Here is a 19,023-nt window from a genome sequence, read left to right as displayed (position 1 = left end):
GCCTGGGGTCAGTATCAGAGCCCCGAGGGATTTGCCCTAACTTCCATACCGGAGATCCCTTTAAGAGGGAAGATGTGCCTATGGGATGGAGGATGTGTGACGGGTATATGGGCAGGGAGGGGGTGATTCATTTCTGTCATGTGCTCTCTGCTTCTTTCTGGGGGGCAGACAATGGCTGGGAGCTTATGTTCCCGGGGATGCTAGATTTCTCCCACCATGTCAGTGTCTGCTGAGGTGTTGTCGAGTGGGAAAACTGTTGCTCAAAGCAACCAATCACACCTCAGCTTTGTTTAAACAGCTCTGGTGAAATGAAAGATGCTTAGTGAGTGGTTGCAAAGAAAACTGTTGCTCATAGCAACTAATCACAGCTCAGCTTCTTTTAAACAGCTCTGGTGAAATGAAACATGCTTCGTGATTGGTTGGTGATACACACATACACATACATACATTCAATTTTATATATATAGATTTTATTTATTTGATTTTGTAACATTTTCTTATATGTATTTTCACACAATTGCATTTATTTGTACACATGAATTAACCCCGGCCATACTGATATATCTTTTGGTAGATTTTGCCAATTGGGACGCTAGGAAAGCTGGGTGGTTTTGCATTATCTATCACTACTATAGAGGGAGTTAAAGAGTTAGTAAGTGATGCAAAGAAAGATGCTAAGGATGTAATATTAGAAAAAGAAAAGACGATGTAAACAATACCTGTAAAAAAAAGAAATCGAAAATATAATAAATGTTTACAGTGGATGTGAATGCATCTGGCAAATAAAAAAAAATAGAAATTCATTGAAAGATAGCTCTTTTTTTTTTCTTTCTCCCTCCTGCATCATTCTAAGAAATCCACCAACCATAAAACCAAGTGTTCCCACCACCCACCACCCCCAACCCTCCTGCATCTCTGCAGCAGCCAGAGAACCGGCCATATTGAGTTTAAAATTCTGTCTGAGCTGCAACATCGAGGGGAAAATTACATTATAGAAATAGATATATTCCAGGACAGCAGCCGGAGACCCCCCTCACCCCTCCCAGGCCATGGGCAGGAGAGAGCGCCCACCACCCCATGGGCTAAGCTCGGTAACACTGGCACTCAGCCTCCTGGGTAAGTTGTATGGCCAGTTCTGCATGCACAGCTGGGTATACATCTGCCGCAATGCACTTCCACCCTCCGCACCCTTTCACTTCCAGCTGGGGGTAAATGATGCCCATGCATTCAACCTATAAAAAAGACAAAAAAAAGAGATAAATAATCAAAAATAATAAAAAATAAACATTTAATTGCATTGGAATGTAACGGTGTCAGAGTAGGGGTGATGGGTAGATCCTATATCTGTACATAGAGTATCATGATGGGATAGTCACCTGCCATTAATGGACGGCGCACCCCAAGTCACCTTCACATGCCTTGCCTGACCTGATTCTAGCACACATCACTGCAGCCTAGATTATGGCACTGAGGGATTCCAGGGAGGATTAATACGGAGGCTGCCGATTACATATGGGAAGAACGATGTTGATGGTTTCCTAACTGGGAATTAAAAGCTTCGGGGAGGAATTCTGTATATTGCAACAAGGTCATGAATACAAGAAATGTCATAGATAAGGGGCAATCGATAAATGGATTGTGTGCGTTACAAAAATTAACTGTACGTGATGTAAAATGTACACTGTTACTGGGACGCTTCGAAAAGGTCAATGGGTCCATTCTAAAATCCCAGTAACTGTGTTGTTATAGTAATGTTGAACTGATACAATGGTGATTGCATATCAGCAAGACTTATACTGTAGTATTAGTGTTAGGCATGGATACCAAAATGCATAGGATTCTGTCATTCTGGCACGTATATATGTGTGTAAATGAAAATAAATATATAAATGGATAGAAATATATACTATATATATATATACTGTATATATATTATATATATGTATTTATATAATAATATATATATAAAATATATTAGGCTTAAAGGTCCAGTTTGCGGGCCTAGACCTGTATCTAAAAACCCTAACAATTTTACATATGCATGTATGTGTAAATATAAATATATATATATATATATATATATATATATATATAATGCATAGATAGATATGCAAAAATGGCGTAAGAATTTGAATGCCTAAAATTACTAGATTCTAGATTTTAGTAGATTTACAACATCTAGATATATAGATAGATAATGAAAAAATGGCATAAAAATGTCAAATCCTAAAATTACTAGATTCCAAATTCTAGTAGTTTTCACAACATCCTGAAAATGGGATTATACGATGCAAAGTCCCATTCCAGCGGCATCTGAGCATCTGGGATAGACAACATGCTGCATACAGTAGAACTATTCCCCCCTCCTTTTCCCTTCCATCCAGCCCCCCACCTCCTCCTCCTCCAGTAAACCTGACTCAGCAGAGGAGTTATTGATCATGTAATAATGGAGTGCTGTGCAGTTACCCCTGCCATTCTGGAGTGTGGGGAGTGATTGCAGTACCATAAGTCGCCACTAGGCAGCCTCTTAACCCCTCTTATACCGCTTACTCTGCAATGTGACCCGCATGGTGCACCAGATGGCTGTCCAGGATATACCCGCAGTGCAGCAACCACAGATGAGACAGAGACAAGGAAGAGAGCGGGGAGGGAAAGTAAAAAAAAGAGTTATTACGGATGCAGGCATTAAAATACAAAGCGAGAACGAAGTTAGCGGAATTACTAATTGACGCATTGAAAAGATAACAGTTTAAGAGTGATGGTGTAAAGGGTTAAAATGCTGCAAAATTTGGTTACCACATCTGTATGGGAACAATCTAGGGTGTTTTGTACATAAATAATTTTGGGTTTGAAGATAATCACAGAGAAGCTCATTGCTGACTGTGGATTATCAGGCCACGTTCCCACGGTGCAGTTTTGGTGCATTTTTGACGCTGCAGATTGTCTGATTGTCGGCACCATTTCAGGTTACTTGCATTTTTTTCTAAAATACGCAGCGTAAAAAAAATGACCAAAAGCTCAGTGTACATTGTCCTGGAAGACTTTGGAGTAACTACACCCATCTTGTCATGCTAATAAACTTCATGAAAGGGATTTCTCTGTGTAATCAAACGTTCTACAACTCTCTAATATGCTTTATAGTTTAATTCCTCCAGAACCTTCTGGGAGGCAGAAATCCCTCATTCTGTCCACTTGCTAAGAAGTAGATACAATTGTATCTCTTGAAGACCACTATGCCCTGTGAGCGAAATGGCAGTGTGGTTTGTGCAGCTCACAGAGTATGGTCTAGACTGGATACAGCTGTATACGTCTCCTATCTATTATCTATTATATATCTATTATATATCATTCGATCTATCATCTATTTTCTATCTATTTATTATCTAGAAAATCAAAAAAGATGGAGGCAGCACACCATATGAAATTTTAGAAAAAAGTGCTTTTTAATAGCCCATGTGGCTGTTGTTTCTTATTTTTCATTTATTATCTATCTATCTATCTATCATCTATTATCTATCTATCTATCTATCATTCTATTTATCTATCTATCTATTATCTATTTATTATCTATCATCTATCTATTGTCTATCTATTATCTATCGAACTATCTATCTCTCTATTATCTATCTATATCTATCTGTCTATTTATCTATTATCTATCTATCTATCATTCTATCTATTATATCTATTATCTATCTATTTATCTATCTATCTCTCTATCTATTATCTATTTAAATAAATAGTTAAAATTTGCGCTTAATAATGAACCCCTTAAGCTTATGGTACAATATGAAATACACACAAATAGATTAGATTGCTCCTTATTAGGTAATTGTTACCTTAAAGTGTAGTCTGAGCAAATGTCTGAGCTCCTGTGGATCAATATGGTAGTGAGCGTTGTATATCTTGATGTAGAGTCAAAAATATATTGCCAGTAGAACCAGGGCCGGTTTTAAGCAAAGTGGGGCCATAGGCAAGGTTTAAAATGGGGCCCCAAATGCTAACATATTGCACATCACACAGAAGCATTTCGATTGTATTTCCATGCGCTGAGTTCAGGCCACTAAATGAGTGTGATCGACAATATTGAAGTCGTTCAACACTTGTTTCCCGGCCTCTTTCCACAGTCTGGGAAAGAATGATGGGGACAGTACAATCACTAATGGATCACTAAGGCTAGTTTCACACTAGCGTTTATGAGCGCAGCGACGGCCTGCGCACGGCCGCCGCTAAGCCCTGCCCCCTGCTGCGCCTCCGCCGGTAGCTCCGCCCACCGGCGCATGACGCTGCATGCGCCCTGCGTCCCCTATCTTTATCACTGGGGGTGCAGGCCGTGCGCAGGCATGCGTCCTTTTGACGGTGCGCCGACCTGCGCCAAACGCGCCTGCTGCAGTTTGGTTGCGTCGGCGCACCGTCAAAAAGGCGCATGTGCCGCCAAACGCATACTGCGCACGGCCTGCGCCCCCTGTGATAAAGATAGGGGACGCAGGGCGCATGCAGCGTCATGCGCCGGTGAGCGGAGCTACCGGCGGAGCCGCGGCAGGGGGCGGGGCTTAGCGGCGGCCGTGCGCAGGCCGTCGCTGCGCTCATAAACGCTAGTGTGAAACTAGCTTAACAGATCACCATACAGTATCATGTTATCAGTGGCACATCTACAGTTTACACCCCATAGTCCTCCATATAGTATAATGTCCCCCATAGTCCTCCATATTGTATAATACACTCCCTATAGTCTTCCATATAATATAATGTGCACCATAGTCCTCCATATAGTATAATACACTCCTCATAGTGCTCCATATAGTATAATGCTCCGCCATAGTCATCCATGTAGTACAATTCACTTCCCATAGTATAATGCACCCCATAGTTCTTCATATAATGTATTCCCCATAGTCCTCGATACAGTGTAATGCAGCCCACATATAGTATAATGCAGCCACCCCATAGAGTATAATGCAGCTCCGCCATACAATATAATGTAACTCCCATAGAATATAATGCAGCCCCCCTCTTATAGTATAATGCAGCCACCCCTTAGAGCATAATGCAGCTATCCCACCGAGTATAATGCAGCCACTCCACAGAATATAATGTAACCCCCCCATAGAATATAATGCAACCCCTCCATAGAATATATGACAACCCCCTCAGAGTATAATGCAGCCCCTTATATAGTATAATGTAGCCCCCCCATAGAATATAATGTAGCCCCCTCATAAAGTATAATAAAACCCCATACAAAATAATCTAGCCCCCATAGAATACAATGTAGCCTCCTCATATAGTATAATGTAGCCCCCTCATAGAGTATGATGCAATCACCCCACATAGAATATAATAAATATAATACAGCCCCCATAGAATATAATGTAGCCCCAAATAGAATATAATACAGCCCACCTCCCCATATTATATAACACAGCCTCCCCCATAGAATATAATGTAAAATGTACCCTCCTTGGTATATAACACAGCCGCATAGTATATAGCCCAGCCCCACATGGCATATAGCCCAGCCCTACATGGTATATAGCCCAGCACCACATGGTATATAGCCCAGCACCACATGGTATATAGCCCAGCCCCACACGGTATATAGCACAGCACCACACGGTATATAGCACAGTACCATATGGTATATAGCACAGCACCACACGGTATATAACACAGCCCACCATGGTATATAGCACAGCCCATGATGGTATATAGCCCAGCATGGTATATAGCACAGCACACCATGGTATATAACCCAGCATGGTATATAGCCCAGCACACCACATGGTATATAGCCCAGCATGTTATATAGCCCAGCACAACATGGTATATAGTCCAGCACCACATGGTATATAGCCCAGCACCACATGGTATATAGTTCAGCACCACATGGTATATAGCCCAGCACACCACATGGTATATAGCCCAGCATGGTATATAGCCCAGCACACCACATGGTATATAGCCCAGCATGGTATATAGCCCAGCACCATTTGGTATATAGCCCAGCATAGCATATATAGCTGCCGCAACCCACCCTCCCCGAAGAATGGCCCCCCACAGTCCAGTACTCACACTGATGTATTAAAAAAACAAACAAAACACACCCCTCACCTTCTCCTCGTGCCCGCGCTGCTCCCGGCTCCTGTCTCCTGCTCTGCCTGGTACACAGTGAGTGCGTGATGACGTCATCGCGCACCCGCTGTGTCAGAGGCAGAGCGGGGAATGATGGGAGAGGGAGCATCAGCTGACGCTCTCTCCTCCATCATTGCTTTGAACTGTACCGGTGACGCCAGTATAGTTCAATGCGGCGGCGGGGGGAGTCGGCGCTGGGGGCAGGCGGGCCCCCCTGCCTCACAGGGGCCCCATAGCGGTTGCGTGATGTGCTGCTAGCTGGGGGTCCCTGGGAGAGTGGGGGCCCTAGGCAGCTGCCTGGTCTGCCTGCCCCTAACGCTGGCCCTGAGCAGAACATGGGTTAATACCACGACTCTTCCAGAGTGCTGTCCCGGCCAGTGACAGACACTCAACGTTCCCCTCTTCCAGCGGCACGCCGGCGTGTAGCGTGCACGATGTGAAGCTGTGGCATGTGGTAGGCCAACAGGACCTTCGTGACGTCACCGGTCACATGATAGATTACAGGGAGCGTGGTGGACCAATTCCTCTCCAACTAGTTTTGGAAAAAACACGGTTTCCTTCATCAGGGATGGTCCATTGGAGGAATTGATCACCTTAAATACCTTCTGGTACAACCCTCAAATCCTAATAGTTCAACCTCGCAGTTTAACCCCTTAGGTGCAAGACTGTCCATATTAAAAATCCACTGACTCTCCATACAGGACATTTGTTTAATATAGTCCCCTTTTCCCCAACTTTTGCGCACAACTTGGAGACCTGTGTTTGTCGTTCCCATAGAAGATCCCCCATGATGTTCACAATAGTGTTTAGATAAATGACAGGTCTCCAAGTTGTGCGCAAAAGGTGGAGAAAAGGGAACTATATTAAACAAATGTCCCGTATTTATCTATCTATCTATCTATCTATCTATCTATCCCGCCTCTATATCACCAATGTCCTGATTTTTTTCACAACAAACTCGAAACTTTGGAGTAAATAAAACAAAGTATATTAGAAGATGGTATCACTTTAAAGTAGTAAACCCGTGTAACATGTTTGCGGTGTAATTTTGTAAACAAACTGCATTACTTATGTTGCACTGACTCTGAGTTAGGCTGGAGTCACACATAGCGACTCACCAGCGATCCTGACAACGATATCAATGTGTCAGGATCGCTGGTGAATCGCTATGTGATCGCTGGTGAGCTGTCAAACAGACAGCTTCACCAGCGATCAGCACAGCGACGCCCAGCGTCGCTGTGCACGTTAGTTACCAGAGCGCTGATGCAGGAAGCTGGTAACTAACGTATACATCGGGTATCCAAGGGACGTGCATCCCTAGATACCCGATGTGTACGTTAGTTACCAGCTCCCTGCATCAGTGCGCTGGTAACTAACGTACACATCGGGTATCTAAGGGACGCACGTCCCTTGGATACCCGATGTGTACATTAGTTACCAGCAGATCGCTGGTCTCCCGTCTCTCATACGCAGCGATGCGTGGTGGCCAGCGGGAGACCAGCAACCAAAAAAAGTCCTGGCCTTTCCTGCAGCGATCAGCGATACCGACTGATCGCTGTCACACATAGCGATCTCGCTGGTGAGATCGCTGTTGTGTCACAAAAATTGAGACTCAGCAGCAATCTCGATAGCGAGATCGCTATGTGCGACGGGGCCTTAACAGCTTATATTATCTCCCCATAGCTGCATTCAGGCTTCACGGCAGGAATCTGAGTGTTCCTTGTTGGCTCAATCTTTCCACAAATCTTTTCTTTCTATATGAAAAAAAATATACGTTTTACATGCAGTCATTAGAAAAACTAAATACACAATTTTGGAATTCTATGTTTTTTTGTAAAAGGAAATAATAAAATAAAATCACCTGGTCCTTAAAAGGCCCTAAACCTCAGATGAGCAAACTCAAGAACACGAACACATGAGAAGTTACACCACGTCATCGTTTACTTAACAGAAAATATGCCAAAGTGCAGAAAAAATAGGTGAAAAATTAAGAACATCTGATCCCATGGATCAATAGATTGCATAAAACCATACCATTGTATGTTAGTAGTTACCTTTAGATACACAGTTTGCTCCTAGAGTCAGACTTTCCTCATGTCAATGTGCCCCTTTAGCCCTTGCTTCTTATGTTTAAGGATTCTTATATAGGCCACGAAGGATCTATTTCTCCCTTGTGTTCACACTGACGCAGAGCATTGGATGAGCATTGGATGAGCATTGGATGATTTCCCTCTCCCTTCTCCTGCAGTGTCTGTAGCTAATCCTCAGCCAATGTGATACACAGTATAGAGTTCAACCTATGTCTCATCACCCTTCTCTAAAGATGTGGATGCTTAGCCCCTTCCCCTCTAAAGATGTGGATGCTTAGCCCCTTCCCCAGACACTCTGTTCTGCCATGTAGAACCTTCTCCCCCTTCCCTGCAGCTATCCTAAACACTGACACCAGAACAGTCAGCTATGTAAAGGAGGTAAAACAGACTCTACAACAGCAAAATAGTTGTTGAATTCTGCATTTACAAAAAAGGGTGCAAAAATAGCTATAACCTTTAAGTCTTTACATTTTAATAATGTAGGTACAAATATCTATGCCACTGCATTATAGGAGTTCAGCTCCGCAGCAGATCTGACAACAAGCCTGCTGACTGTTTCCTATGACAACCAGCACAATTGTGAAGCAAGACTGTTACTCCAGATCAGTGAAAATGAAGTAAAGCAGTGGGCAGCCTCCCATCATTGATCATATCAAGCCTTGTTAAAGTTGGAATTAATGAGAATTTGGTTTAAAGGGTAATTCATAGTAGCTCAATTTGTAGGAAATTAAAGGGGTGTTCTAGTTCTTAACATTTTTGGCATATCCACTGAATTTGCTGTAAATATCTGATAGATGCCTTCCTCTATCTTAAGGACTGTGGTCTCCCACAATTGACTTCTATGGGAGTTAAAAAATAAATGCCGATCGCTCGTCACTGCTACATACCGTTCTGCATGCAATGACTTCCAGTTATACTTTTCTGCCACTAATGTTTGCATGTGCTCAGTTTGTGCATCCGGGATGGAGATCACTGTGCCCGCTGTTATTTATGCCCTTAATGGCTCCGACACTCGACTGCCCTGCAACTTCAACTCGTGCTACAAGATGGACATCAAACAGTTCTCCATGAACTGGACGTATCGGAGCTGCGAGAACTGTACGGAAGAGACGGTGAGAGATGGTGTGGGTCTCTGTGTAGCGTGCATCTGTCCCAAACCATTGTCCTCCAGTATGTCCCCATCATGTGTCCCCAGTATGCACCAGGACTCTCACCTGTCCACATTGCACCAACCATCTGTAAGAACCATGAACGTCTGCGCTCCGTCCACGCTGCTGTTTCGTTTCTTTCTCATTCATTTCCATAAATGTCTTGTTTCCTTTGTGTTCACAATTTTTCTTATATTCTACAGATTACATTTTATTGGCTTTGTATTCTAATACTTTTTTATGCAAAACTAAACCCTAGTCATACCCGGCCATTTCCAAGTCATTCTTGTTTTTTTTTTTTTACAAAGTATTCATGTGTCCCATTAGGTATTCCCAAAAAATAACAATTTATTTCTTATCTACAGGATGCTGAACGCTGGAGGTCCGACCATTCAAACCTGAGTCATCCTGAAATCAATACTTTAAAACCCCGTCATAAATGAAGCAGAGGTGCACACGCTCCATTCATTGTCTATGAGACTGCTTTATTTTCTACAGTCCCATAGATAATGAATGGAGCGGAGGTTGAGCATGAGAACCTCTACTCTATTCTAAATGGGGTCTTCAGAGCCCCAAACTTGGGATTGCTGGTGATCAAACCCCCAGCGATCAGCAAGCTACACCATATCCTATTGATAGCGCATATCTTTAATTTCACACAAACTGTTATAGAGCTTGGTCTTGCTGCCCTCATCCTCAACAACAAGGTACTTTTGATGCACATACCAGTTTAATATATCTTTTATAATTCTCGTGCTCTGTAACTTGCCATTCAGTATTTTTTTTCAGCAAGTGGTTCCTTTATATCAGCATTCTGACAGCACTGTAGGTGCTGTAACTTACTTTCTTTCAATTCGCAAGACTTATTTCTCCTGTCATTGTCCAATGGTTCTTCTGACTTTTCTCATGTCATACTCTTTAACTTGCCATTCAACATTTTTTTCATTGAGCGGTGCCTTTTTATCAGCATTCTGACAGCATTGTAGGTGCGGGAACTTGCTTACAAGTACGTGTGATACACAGTGTCTGGCTTACAGACACCTATACTATAAGTGAACCCCACAAGGACAGATACTCCAACTCACCCAACCAACACTAAAGGGCCTGGCAGGAGCAGAAAGACCAAAACTTACAAGAGCTATTACCATGAGTGGAACTTCCATTGGTATCATCAATCCTTGTAGACCTCCCTTCATTATCGGCCATGCAATCTGGGAATGATATTTCCAATACCTTCGATTTTTCTTGCCCTGATCCGAAATGTTTGATGAGAAAATATATTTTTTAAGAAGTTTTTCAAGAAACCTAATAAAAAAAAAAAAGCAGCAAAAACTATAATGTGTTTTTGCAGTAGGAAAGCAATCACTAATGGAAGCCTGACAATTTCTAAGGAACTAAAACGCACCATGCTATTGAAATGGCGCTTCAAGGTCCCACTGAGAGCGCATGAAAGTGTGGGAAGCTGTGGAATAAGAACGTAGCGTGAAGCCGAATACAGAAAAGAAGCAACGTGCGCCGGATTAGTCAGTTAGCAAGGCTTACATGTAAGCGCGCTGGTACAGGAATATACAGCTCGGGCTCGTGAATATGGAGCGCGTGGGTTGAGATCGCCTCCTCAGGCAAAGCGCACAACAGGTGCTGGAGCGAAGGAAGACTGTGTGGGAAGGACATGAACCAAAGATCAAATAAGAGAGTTCAGAAAAAGTGGAAGAATAAAAAAAAATAAAAAAAGGTGATCATAGAATTAAGAATAGAACTGCACAATGTAAAGAAGGATGGGAAGGGAATGTGGCGTTCGCGGGGATGGAGAAGATCAGCGGAGCTTTGGTTTCATGCTTTTTTTTAAGATACTGATGATCAAGGGCTTATTCACACATTGTGGTCAAGTTGATTTTTTTTTTTTAACCAAAATTGTCAATTTAAAATTTTGGTAAAAAAACCCCCACAATGCTTTAAAATTATTGATGAGCGAACGCGCTTGGATAAGGTGTTATCTGAGTATTTTCGGCTAAGAATGGACTCAAAAGTAATGGAAAATTTAAGGATATGTCCACAGTGACCAAATTGGGCAGATTTAGTTTCGGAAAGGCTGAGGGTTTGACTCAACTGTTACCCTTTTTATTATAAAGGGTTAAACCCGTGAAAATCCACAGCGTGGGTCACTAACTTATTGAACATGTCTGTACACACACACACACACAACTAACACTCCATGCTTCCCTGTATTGACATCAGGTTTGGAAATTCCAAGAAGAAGAATGATACAAGTATACGAGTCGCCCCAGATTTTTGTGACTTATGCCCATCGTGCCCAGAAACTCCCAAATTTGCTGCATCCAATGGAAAATGACCCCAGAGCAAAGCCAAAAATAAATACCGGCAGTAAAGTCCCTAAAATATAGACCTCAAAATAAATAGAGTCTTTCCTGAACCCTAATAAATGAAGTCCTTAAAATAACCTCATACTTCAGCCAATAATACAGACCCCAGAGTAAGTACAGGTCATAGACCAGATCCCAAAATCAACAGACGAGACCCAAGGATAAATGCAGATCCCAAAATAAATGCACAGACATCAGACCAGACCCACTAGATTAATACAGACCCTAAATTAGAATCCCCCCGATCACAAAATTAATACAGATCCAGACCCCTCCAAATACAGGTTCCAATGCTGAGACCTTAACCCTATTGAGACCTCATGTTGACCCAAAACCAGACCCCTAATTAAATACCGACCGCAGAATAAATATGGATCTCATACTACAGATTCCTGAATAACTATAGACCCAAGACTAAATCCATACATCGGCCCAGAATAAAAAGTAACTACCGACTTGACCCCAGACTAGACCCCCTAACCAAATACAGATCAGATACACAGGACCTACGGACCAAAGACCAGACCCCCTGAATAAATACACATCCGAAAACAGACTTCATTAAATTCATACAAACTCCAGAACAAAGCCATTACATAAATACTGACCCCAAAGCAGAACATCCTAAAAAATGACCCTAGAATAAATACATACGGACCCCTACAAACTAAGGAACCAATAATAAATACTGACCCTCTATACCCCAGCTACCATGTCCAATATATATAAAGATCCAGACCTGATCATGTAAACTAATACAGACCCCGGAGTAAATTCCCGAAATAAAAAAAAATACATCAGTGATACATGAATAATCATAAATTGCAAGAACAACAATGGATGGAGATAGGAAAAAACTCATAAAGAAACAAACTGCAGGAAAGTCATGTGATGTCATGGGGATAGAAAAGGATCAGGCATGCTGGATTTGGACATGCCCAATCTTTTGTTTCCAAGACATATTCCACTTGGAATATTTTCTAAATGTCTAACCACTTTAGAGTCCATAGTTCTCCAGTGTATATGGAATTGTGGAGGATGCAGAAATGTTTAGAAGTCTTCATAGATCAATTAGCAAATAAGCGCTGTCAGCGCTCTCTCCTCTCTTCCTGATTTTATAATATGGTTTTATGTTTCCTGAATTGATTTATAGACAATGCAAATTATACTGAATCAGGAATTGCCAATTTTATCAATTTCACTGGATGGCCATCAGTAACTTGTATGGTTAGATGAGCAGTTCTTTTTATACAGTGGGTTCGGAAAGTATTCAGACCCCTTTAAATTTTTCATTCTTTATTTCATTGCAGTCACTTGGTAAATGAAAAAAGTTAATTTTTTTTCTCATTAATGTACACTCTGCACCCCATCTTGACTGATAAAAAACAGAAATGTAGAAGTTTTTCCAAATTTATTAAAAAAAGAAAAACTGAAATATCACATGGTCATAAGTATTTGCTTTGCTCAGACACTCATATTTAAGTCACATGATGTCCATTTCCTTGTCAGACTTGGCCGAAGGATCACCAGCTCCTCCTCACTATGGTCCACTCCATCGGCATCAAGGACACCGTTTTCTCCTAGTTTTCCTCCTATATCTCTGACCGCTCCTTTACTGTATCTTTTGCTGGCTCCTCCTCCTCTCATCTTCCCCTTACTGTTGGGGTTCCTCAAGGATCGGTTCTAGGCCCCCTCCTCTTCTCTTTGTACACTGCCCCTATTGATCAAACAATCAGTAGATTTGGTTTCCAGTACCATCTCTATGCTGATGACACCCAATTATACGCTTCTTCTCCTGACATCACGCCAGCCTTTTTCGAAAACACCAGTGATTGTCTAAATACTGTGTCTAACATCATGTCCTCACTATATCTGAAACTAAACCTGTCAAAGACTGAACTCCTTGTATTTCCTCCCGCTACTAATGCACCTATACCCGACATTGCTATTTCTGTGTGTGGTTCCACTATTACTCCCCGGCATCATGCCCGCTGTCTTGGGGTCATACTTGACTCCGAGCTTTCCTTTGCCCCCCACATTCGATCACTGGCTCGCTCTTGTCATCTGCACCTCTAAAACATTTCTAGAATTCAACCTTTTCTTACTATTGACTCTGCAAAACTCTTTCTGTTTCTCTTATTCTTTCTCGTCTGGACTATTGTAACTCTCTTCTATTTGGTCTCCCTCTTACCAAACTCTCCCCTCTCCAGTCTGTCTTGAATGCTGCAGCCAGGATCATATTCCTCACCAATCGTTACACCGATGCCTCTACCTTGTGCCAGTCATTACACTGGCTACCCATCCACTCCAGAATTCAGTACAAACTTATTACCCTCACCAACAAAGCACTCCATGGCTCAGCACCACCCTACATCTCCTCCCTCGTTTCAGTCTACCACCCTACCCGTGCCCTCCATTCTGCTGATGACCTGAGGTTAGCATCCTCAATAATCAGAACCTCCCACTTCCGTCTCCAAGATTATACACGTGCTGCGCCAATTCTTTGGAATGCACTTCCCAGGTCAATATGATTAGTCCCCAATCCTTACAATTTTAAGCGTGCCCTAAAAACGCATTTATTCAGACAGGCCTACCGCCTCAACACATTAACCTAACTATTCCTGTGTGGCACAGTCAAAAGTTTTACCATAACCAGATTCCCCGTATCATGTTCCCACATGCTTTATGCCTCTATTAGCCATCTGTGTCTGTACTGATACACACTTAACATTATGGCTGGTCCATACAATCAGGGCAACTGTTACCACCCACCTTTCGTGTCTCCCCTTTTTCCCTCATAGATTGTAAGCTTGCGAGCAGGACCCTCATTCCTCTTGGTATCTGTTATGATCTATGTGATTATTGTTATGCTGTAATGTCTATCGTCTGTACATGTCCCCTCTGAAATGTAAAGTGCTGCGGAATATGTCGGCGCTATAGAACTAAAATTATTATTATTCCAACAAGACAATGACTCTAAGCACACAGCTAAAATAACAAAAGAGTGGCTTCAGAACAATTTGTGACCATTCTTGACTGGCCCAGCCAGAACCCTGACCTAAACCCAATTGAGCATCTCTGGGAAGACCTGAAAATGGCTGTCCACCAACATACACCATCCAACCTTATGGAACTGGAGAGGATCTGCAAGGAAGAATGGCAGAGGATCCCCAAATCCAGGTGTGAAAAACTTGTTGCATCATTCCCAAGAAGACTCATGGCTGTACTAGCTCAAAAGGGTGCTTCTACTCAATACTGAGCAAAGGGTCTGAATACTTATGACCATGTGATATTTCAGTTTTTCTTTTTCATAAATTCGTAAAAATTTCTACATTTCTGTTTTTTTTCAGTCAAGATGGGGTGCAGAGTGTACATTAATGAGAAAATAATGAACTTTTTTGCATTTACCAAATGGCTGCAATGAAACTAAGAGTGAAAAATTGAAAGGGGTCTGAATACTTTCCGTACCCACTGTATAATGTCCAGCATTTAAAGAATATGGACACCTTCCTGGGCACTTTTTATTTTACTTAGATACATGTAAATTCGGCTAAAATTTATTGCCAGGTTCGTTCCGTAAAATATTTTGCAGCGTTTGACTTCTACAACCTCTGTGTATCACAGTACATAACAGCCTACAGAATGAGCTAACAGCGAATCCATCAGTGAGCTTGTTTTGAAGACAGGGTCTATAAGTCTTAGTCCTCTTTTCCTGAACTATCTTCTAAGCTGATTTAAAGACCAAATCCATTTGCTTTTTTACATTTATGCAAAACCCTGAAATGGGGCTGCAAATATGAAAAATAACTGCACCACTATACATTACAAAAAAACACAGTATCCTACAGCGCCTTCTGTATAAAATAATATACAGCGGCTATGGGTCGCCCTCGCACGCCCAGGGCAGCGGGGTACTCGGTACCGGGCCGGTGTCAAGGTGGGAATGTGTCACAGCAGCGGTGACCCAGTCCGTGGCCCTGGGCACCCAATATCAATGGCGGTGATGTTGATGGTGTTAAAGTTTATTAGAATAGTTTGTGACGCCACCCGTGGTGTTTGGCAAGTAAGATGTTGAGCCAACGCTGCATGCAGATCCGCTGGGACTGATGGTGTGGTGCAGCAGAGATGGTATAGCTCCCCACAGGTGGAGCTGTAGTCCCAGGGCAGTGTAGGTGCAATGGGTGAGGAGAGGCACAGAATTGTATGGAGGCTGGTACCCAGGTGTAGTGGTGCTGGAATAACTGGAGGACACCAGAGCATGCGGTTCCAAAGCTTTACTCACTGTTTGCAGTTCACTCAACTGCCTGCCTGTGTACCGTGTTCTCCAGGTCAGGGCTCCAGTCAACCTCCAAGCAGGATAGGATTCTCCCTTCCACACTCCGTCAACATGTACCTTACTGAACGACTCCTCCAATGCGCCTCTAGGTGCGAAGCACTCCAGTACTTAGTTACCCTGGAATGCCTCTCTCTAGGTGTTCCTAATCTTTACTTGTATGACAGATAGCTGTAGCCTGCTTCGGGGACTCCTCACTGCGTCCCGGCTCTCTATTCAGTTGCTGTTGTATCCCAAGTCTATGATGGGAGCAAGGAGTTAGCGGCTCACTACTCCACCGGTGTCTGTTGCCGGATATAAAGATCCAATCAACCTCGGGGACCGGGCCCCGGCCTTTGCGCTCTCTGGACTGGAAGGGTTCTCTATCTTTCTTCAACCAGCTTCCCACCGTCCTTCTATTCTCCTTCGTTCTGATCTGTTCTCTCTTATGGAATCTGTAGTCTCCAGTGTACGTCTCTTTTTCCTTCTCTTCCTTCCCTAGGGAGCTCGTTCCACTAAGACCAGTCCTCAGCCTCTCCTGACTGACTGCCTTCCTCCGCCTTGAGCTCCTCTCAGGCTGACCTGCTGTCAGCCTGCTCTCTCCCTCTCTCAGACCCTCGTCTGACTGACCTCCTTCTCTCGGACTCACCCCAGACTAACCTGAAATCCTACACCTTCCCTCTCTTTTATATCTAACTCCAACCGCCTCCCCAGCACCTCTCGTGTTACGAAGCCAGGGACCACAAAAGGCACCCTATGACCTTTCCAGCATAAAGCATGGATGGGTCCCTGCTGAACTATCCTGTGTGAGGGTTGCAGGTGTCGGAATGCGGAAAGGAGTTCCCAGCCTACTTGGATGGTGGGGCACTACACCTTAGGAGAAGGTGCAGTACCTCTGTGGCGACTGAAGCCTCAGGGGCGCCACGGCTACACCATGCCATACAGATAACTTATAGTCCCATACAGTGTACAAATAATGCCTTGCTGGCGTTTGCTTCCTAAAGACTGTAAGACAGCGCTTACTGCATGTGTTGGGGGACACTTGCTTGGCAACGGGATTAAAGCACACAGGACCGGTTTTCTCACACAGTGTACCCGGTTTATTCAGACATCATAAACCGCACCGTAGGCCATATTCCACATCACAGACCTAACACATAGTCCATAGCACTTTATAGTATACAGCTTTAACTCGCAGTCACTAAACACGACGGACTTCTCTCAAGTTACCGTGGGCAACCGCACACCGAACAGTTCATTATCTACATCAACGGAACATAATAACACCAACCGTCCGTTCCAATAGCAGATACTTCTCTGCCGTTATAACCCACTTGCTGGAGTTACCTTGCTGGTGCTCCTGCTCCACACACTGACTCCTATCAGTCCTCTCTCCTGGGGAAGCTGTTTTACTGGGATCACTGTCCTTGTGACCAAGGCAGTCCCGACAGTCCAGAACGCTAGAAGAACGGTAGCTCCCCGACGCAGTGCCGTCACGGACTCTGCACATACGGCCTCTCCATGTGCTCTTCAGGAAGTCCACTCCTTGGACCTTCCAACACACAGGCCTTCAGGTCCATGGCCTCACCATGTGCTCTCAGGAATCGGTTCCTACTCCCAGATCTTCCAACACAGGACATCCAGAACCTTACACTCTGACCATTTAGGTCCATACACTCTGAACCATGTGACCCCACCATGGTCATACTATGTAGCTGTATCCACCCCCATAAGTGGCGGTGTATGTGTGGTTAGTCAGTCCCGCCCAGCTCTCCAACTAACCCTGTAAGCCCTCCTTATAAGTAAACCAACAAAAATAAAGCTTGCAGGACTACAGGTCCCAGAGCAACATTACTGGCTTACAGCGCAGAGGATCTCCTCTGTGACAGATACCGGCCATTCACAATGACGCTGATCACTGTCTCACTATCATCATTATGCCTCCATGCGTATCCTGAGGCACACCTACAGCGCCCCCTAGCTGTCACTGTCTCACAATGCAAATTTACACAACTTTCAAAATGTCTGTAAGTCCTTTATCTACCCGAGTGCTTTACAAAATGTTACAAATTCTACTCCTGGTTCTGATGGCTTTCTCTGCAGAGACAACTGGCTGTAAAAAATAAAGAAAACACACGATGAGGAACTAATTGCAAGATAGAAGCTGTGCTGATATATTAGCTACTGTAAATATTAGAACCATGGATGCAGAAAGAGCTCACATCCAGCCTATATCACTGAGAGAGACACACAGAGCTCGTATCCAGCCTATATTACTGAGAGAGAAACACAAAGGTCACATCCAGCCTATACTACTGGGAGAGACACATCAAGCTCACATCCAGCCTATATTACTGGGAGAGACACACAGCTCACATGCAGCCTACATTACTAGGAGAGACACACAGAGCTCACATCCACCCTATATTACTGGGAGAGACACACAGAGACTTCCAATCCAGCCTATATTACTGGGAGAGACACACAGCTCACATCTATCTTATATTACTGGGAGAGACACACACACAGACTTCCAATCCAGCCAACATTACTGGAAGAGACACACAGACCTCGCATCCAGCCTATATTACAGGGAGAGACACACAGAGATCACCTTCAGCCTATATTACTGGAAGAGTCACATAGAGACTTCACATTCAACCTATGATAATGGGAGAGACACACATAGACTTGACATCAAGACTATATCACTGGGAGAGTCACACAGAGACTTCACATCAAGCCTATATTATTGACAGAGCCTCACATCCAGACTATATTATTGAGAGAGACACATAGAGCTCACATTCAGCTTATATTACTAGGAAAGACACACGTACATCACATCCTGCCTATATTAATGGGAGAGACACAAAGAAACTTCATATCCAGCCTATATTACTTAGAGAGACACTCCCACAAAGGAAAAACCTGAAACCTGGATCAGGCTGCACACCGCA

At 43.4% G+C, this 19,023-nt stretch overlaps 1 protein-coding gene and 1 long non-coding RNA gene across 2 annotated transcripts in view; one reads left to right on the top strand and one right to left on the bottom strand.

Annotated features, from left to right (window-relative positions):
• The first annotated feature begins 1,007 nt into the window (after window positions 1-1,007).
• SCN2B (sodium voltage-gated channel beta subunit 2) overlaps window positions 1,008-19,023 on the top strand; it is a 28,013-nt gene continuing 9,997 nt past the window's right edge. Inside the window, exons 1-2 of the mRNA XM_073585256.1 lie at window positions 1,008-1,116; window positions 9,171-9,334. Coding sequence (XP_073441357.1) covers window positions 1,050-1,116; window positions 9,171-9,334 — 231 coding nt within the window. The 5' untranslated portion in view covers window positions 1,008-1,049. The remainder of the gene's footprint in view (window positions 1,117-9,170; window positions 9,335-19,023) is intronic.
• Window positions 1,110-19,023, bottom strand: part of LOC141097810 (uncharacterized) — a 96,551-nt gene continuing 78,637 nt past the window's right edge. The window contains exons 3-4 of the long non-coding RNA XR_012234049.1: window positions 2,551-2,583; window positions 1,110-1,232 (exon numbers count right to left, since the gene is read on the bottom strand). This is a non-coding gene — a long non-coding RNA (uncharacterized lncRNA). The remainder of the gene's footprint in view (window positions 1,233-2,550; window positions 2,584-19,023) is intronic.

Source organism: Dendrobates tinctorius, unplaced genomic scaffold (assembly GCF_039654945.1).
Source record: "Dendrobates tinctorius isolate UK_male_01 unplaced genomic scaffold, ASM3965494v1 ptg000086l, whole genome shotgun sequence".
Classification (NCBI taxonomy): Eukaryota; Metazoa; Chordata; class Amphibia; order Anura; family Dendrobatidae; genus Dendrobates; species Dendrobates tinctorius.
Note: the sequence above shows the minus strand (reverse complement) of the source record. Positions and strands in the feature narration are given on the sequence as shown.